General features: G+C 53.1%; 1 protein-coding gene across 1 annotated transcript; it reads right to left on the bottom strand.

The window, feature by feature from the left end:
• Positions 1-936: 936 nt before the first annotated feature.
• Mrpl11 (mitochondrial ribosomal protein L11) lies at positions 937-4083 on the bottom strand. Its single transcript, XM_078045539.1, has 5 exons — positions 3856-4083; positions 3450-3545; positions 2683-2776; positions 2439-2598; positions 937-1207 (listed from the first exon to the last, which is right to left on the bottom strand). The coding sequence occupies exons 1-5, from the start codon at positions 3976-3978 to the stop codon at positions 1102-1104; spliced, it is 579 nt and encodes a 192-aa protein (XP_077901665.1). The 5' UTR covers positions 3979-4083; the 3' UTR covers positions 937-1101.
• Between the last annotated feature and the right edge of the window lie 630 nt (positions 4084-4713).

The raw sequence follows: 4713 nt of genomic DNA, 5'->3' as shown, positions 1-4713 counted from the left end.
ACAAAGACAAGATTGATTTAGTTAGTGGTCCTGAGGATTGAACCCAGAGCCCCACATGCCAGGCTACGGCCCTTCTACTGAGCTTCAGCTCCATGCCTGAACACAGGATTTCTTTTTTCTTTCTTTCTTTTTTTGTGGACACAACATCTTTATTTTATTTTTATGTGGTCCTGAGGATCGAACCCAGTGCCCCGTGCATGCCAGGCGAGCGCGCTACCGATTGAGCCACATCCCCAGCCCCATGAACACAGGATTTCTAATCGGAAGGCCTGGCTTTGGCTCCTGCCTCTAGCACCACCTCAGAACCTGACTGCCATGGTTTATTGCCCAAAGGTTCGCCAGCTGGAGGAGTGATTGACTGTGGCAGGATTAAGTGGTAGAAGCATTAAGAGGTGGAGCTTAGCCAAAGATAAGTAGGTGACAGGGCTCCACTCTCATGAATATATCAATGCTGATCTCTAGGAGAGAAGGGGTTGTCATACAGTGAGGCCAGCCCATGTGCTCGGTCCCTTCTGCATGTGTTTCCCTTCCTACTTGGCCATGTTGTGTCGCATCCAAGAGGGCCCTCACTAGACCCCAATGCCAAGTTGTTTGGACTTTACAGCCACCAAAATCATGAGCCAAATAAACCTCTCTTCTTTATAAAGTACTCAGACTCACATATTTTGTTGTAACAACATAAAAAAGACTAAGACACTGGGCAGGTTACTTTGCTTGGCTGAACCCCAGTATAGGCATCTGAGGGGCCTATCTACCTCACGGAGCAGCTTGCATTAATCCATGTTGATTACTCAGGGATGGGGTACAGCTCAGTGATAGAGAACATGCTTAGCATGAATAAGACCCTGGGTTCCATCCTCAGCACTACTAACAAATAATTAAATAAAAAGTGCTCGTCTCCTTCCCTAGGGTCCCAAGGCAGAAACTAACAGTGTGTGCCAACAAAAGATGTTTATTAGGGATTGATCCCTTGATATGGCCAGATATGTAAAAACACACATCATTTGAAGTCAGGAAAACACACATGTTGGTGTGACCTCCCTTCCCTCTGGCTCCCTTTCAGCTGCTTCCTTCAGACTCCTCAAGTACAGAGGGCAGGGGTCACTTCTTGGCAGCTTCTGCCTGGGCTGCCAAATCTGCCTCTTTCTGAGCAGCCAGAAATTCAGCTCGCTCCTTCTGGAAGGCTGCCAGTTCTTCCGCACTGAGGCTGCAGGTGAAGAAAGACAGATGGTTGATAAGTAGCCAGTCATAGGTGGGAGCTCTCAAGGGTTCCCATTGCAGAGCCCAGCTGGGCCTGGCCCCTTTTCTCTCCTGGACTTCCCAGCCTCCACACCACTGCTCATCTGCTTCTTCTGCCAGGAATGCCACCCATACTCCTGTACCCCCATCCTTTTATCTCCTTCTTAAAGCCCTCTTCATCCTGTGAGGCCTTGGCTATGCACTAGCCCAGATTAGCTGGCCCTTTCTCTGTGTGCCCAGTGATAGAGAACATGCTTAGCATGGATAAGACCTGGGTTCCATCCTCAGCACTACTAACAAATCATTAAATAAAAAGTGCTTGTCTCCTTTCCTAGGGTCCCAAGGCAGAAACTGACAGTGGGTCCCTGAGGGGGACCCAATCTATTCTTCTCTGCTCCCCAAAAAAGTAAAGTTTTGAAATAAGCTGAGTCTATCTCTGTTCCAGGATCAATCCCACTCCTAGGAGAAAAGTGTCGGCCTTGGTGGGGCATGACGCGCACAGCAGGAGACTGCCCAGAGCTCAGGCTGCTCTTGTCCCTGCTGTGGTCTGGGCCAGACACCTCCCACCCAATGCCTACCTCCAGAAAGTAAGTCCTCAGATCACCAGAAGACCCCTGAGAGGACCCCTGTTAGCCTCAGAATCAAGTCTGAATGTGGGACAACAAAGACTGGTCCCTCCCTCTGACCATGTCCCAACTGCTGCTAAGACTACATTCCCACAAGGCAATAATCTTTGCTTCACTCTCTTACCTTCTACCTTTCATAGGGATCTTTCCACTTCTTGGGTCATATGCCCCCAGCGCTTGCCCTCTTTTTCCTGGACTCTGCTCAGATGTCACCTCCCCACAAAAGTCCTCACTGACACACCAGGCAACACAGGAGCCCTCCTCTCTGCTCTCTGGGCATCCATTGTTGCTTTACCAGCAGTGACCATCTAGCAGCCTAATGCCCTATTGTGGTTCTGCCTCTGGACTCTGAGCTCCTGAGGGTGGGCCAACCACAACTCTCCATTAACGTCAAGAGCTATGTCTAATACACAAAGCGTGTTCCAAATGATGCATGAGGACTCAACCCAGACCCAAGAACCTAAGGTCCTTGAAGTCAAAAGCTGACTCACTACAATGGACCCTCTTAGCTGGGACCCCAAATCAAGAGCTTTCTGTTTCCTCTCTTCACACCACACCTCTCAGGACACTCACTCCTTCACCACGCGGATGCCCAGGGATCGGGCAGAGCCAACAATGGAGCGGACGACAGAGGACAGGTGTACATCCTGTAGGGCGAAGGCATCATCCTGGGCTTTGACCCGGGCAATCTCATATATGTGCTTCAAAGACACCAAGCCTGCCACCTCTTTCCCTGGAGGAAGGAACAAGCTCTTCAGGTGTTATTGCTTTCTTCTCTAGAGCCCCCAGTATCTCAGGTGCCCACTCTGGCCCTCACCAGTCTGCCGGGCCCCCTTCTCAATCCCAGCAGCTGCCTTCAAGAAGTAGGAAACAGTGGGTTGTCCAATCTTGATTTCAAATGTCCTGTCGGGCTTAACAGAGAAAAAGAAACATGATAATGTCTTTTTTGTGTGCTCAGGCCCAGGGAACTTTTAATGTCCTATTTCTCCCTCTTCTCGGTGTCTAACAGACCACAAAGCTATAGGGCAAAATAAATCTGCAAGAAACATCCCTGTCGACTCTATTTCAAGCCCAACCTCTGCTCTGGAAGCCCCAGTGATGGAGGGACAAGGGGAAGGACTGCAAAATGGCAGGACCAGGCAGGTTCTGAAAAAAGATGGTCTAAGCCTGGCTTGGTGGGGCACCCCTATAATCCCAGCTAGAACAGAGAGGTTGAGGTAGGAAGGTTGCAAGTTCAGGGCCGGCCTCTACAACTTGGGGGAACTCTGTCTCAAAATTAAAAAGACCAAGGGACTGGGGGGGTGTCGCTCAGTGGTACTTGCTTGCCTAGCTCGCCTGAGGCCGTGGGTTCAATCCCGGGTACCAGAGAAAAGAAGAAAAAATGTCTTCACTGTGTGAGCGGGGACACTGCAGCCCGGTGATGGGAGAGTCTGAGCCAAGCCAGGGCCAGAGCAGCAACCCGGGTGACCAGGGCCAGAGCAGCAACCCAGGTGACCAGGCCGTGGTGACAGAAGAACGTGTGGGGGGGGCGGGGGGAGGCGGCGGTGATGAGAAGGAAACCAGGGACGAGTCCGCTCTCCGCACCTTCACAAAAATCTTCGTGGGCAGGGGAATGCCTTCTATGATGTCCTTCGTCCTCTCGTTGAACTCCTTGCAGAACTGGTTGATAGAAACGCCCCGCTGCATGGGAAGCGCGACAGTCAGGGTCACCTCGCCCTCCCTACCGCGGGCGCCCACCTTCCCCCCTCCCAGGTCCGGTCCGCGGGTCCAGTCGGGGCGGGACGGCTCATGTGCACTGCCACCTGGTCCCCACGGCGCGCGGCGCCAGGCGGGGAAGGCGGGGGCCGGAGAGCTGCCAGCTGACAGGGCACAGCGCCTGCCGGGGGAGAGGTGGAGAGGTGGGCTTCGAGCCGAGGTCTCCGGGTGGCAGAGCCCGCGTACTAGCTCGCGCCCTCCCGCCTCCCACGCCGGGCTGCCGCCGCTGCTGCACCTGACCCAGGATGGGGCCGAGAGGGGGCCCGGGCATGGCCTGGCCTGCCCGCACGATGGTCCGGATCACGCCGCTGGCCTCGGGCTTCTTGAGGGCCCGAGTGGCGCGGCTCAGCTTCGACATGATGCGGGGCTTTCGGCCTTAGTTCACCTCAGGGTAGCACCAAGAGTGGTGCTATGGGCGCTGCCATCTTGGGCCAGAGATCAAGGGTCCTCACGTTAGGCGAGGGCAAGGGAGGCCACGAAGGGCGCCTTGTTTCAATCCTACCATTCTCCAACCAAGAAGAGAGGCAGGGTTGAGGAAAGAAGGAGCTTAACTTTCCGCCTTCAAAGAGAACAACACGAAGGGTTTCAATACACACGATTTCCCAGGAGCGCGCACAGGCACTGCCTTGGACAGCCAAGCAGGAGAGCGGGACCTCGATACTCGCACAGCATTGTGGGTATGGTAGTTTGAGCCCTTATGCAAGGCCTGCGATTTGCTACGCGCTAGCGCACCATCTGCTGAACAGAGTGATAATCCTAGGGTTTGAAATGAACCTGGAGCCCGTGGGTTATTGGGAGTGGTAGTTTTTATTCTGTCAAGTGTTTCCTAAGGCCATGTGGATACTAGTAGAGACCCTGGAAGCAACCCCGCTGGTTGCTCCTCTTGCTGGCTGTAACTGGTACTGTTTCCTCCCCTGTACAATGGTCACTAAACGCGTAGCACCTATCAGAATTGTTTTGAGGACTGACTTTGCAAAGTGCATTAGAACAGTGCCTGGGACCTACAAGGCATGTGCTGTTATTCTCTGTAAAATAAGGACAAAACTTTCCTAAAGTTATTGTGAAGCTTAATGGGCCCAGAACCTTCGATACA

This window comes from Ictidomys tridecemlineatus, chromosome 4 (genome assembly GCF_052094955.1).
Source record: "Ictidomys tridecemlineatus isolate mIctTri1 chromosome 4, mIctTri1.hap1, whole genome shotgun sequence".
Classification (NCBI taxonomy): Eukaryota; Metazoa; Chordata; class Mammalia; order Rodentia; family Sciuridae; genus Ictidomys; species Ictidomys tridecemlineatus.
This window is presented reverse-complemented; position numbering and strand designations above follow the sequence as displayed.

Excerpts from the sequence above, each read along its gene's own strand:
- Mrpl11 (XM_078045539.1), bottom strand. The coding sequence starts at position 3,978 with ATGTCGAAGCTGAGCCGCGCCACTCGGGCCCTCAAGAAGCCCGAGGCC. Across the intron at positions 3,546-3,855 it reads TCGGCCCCATCCTGGGTCAG|CGGGGCGTTTCTATCAACCA; the intron begins GTGCAGCAGCGG and ends CTTCCCATGCAG. Across the intron at positions 1,208-2,438 it reads GGCATCCGCGTGGTGAAGGA|CCTCAGTGCGGAAGAACTGG; the intron begins GTGAGTGTCCTG and ends CTTCACCTGCAG.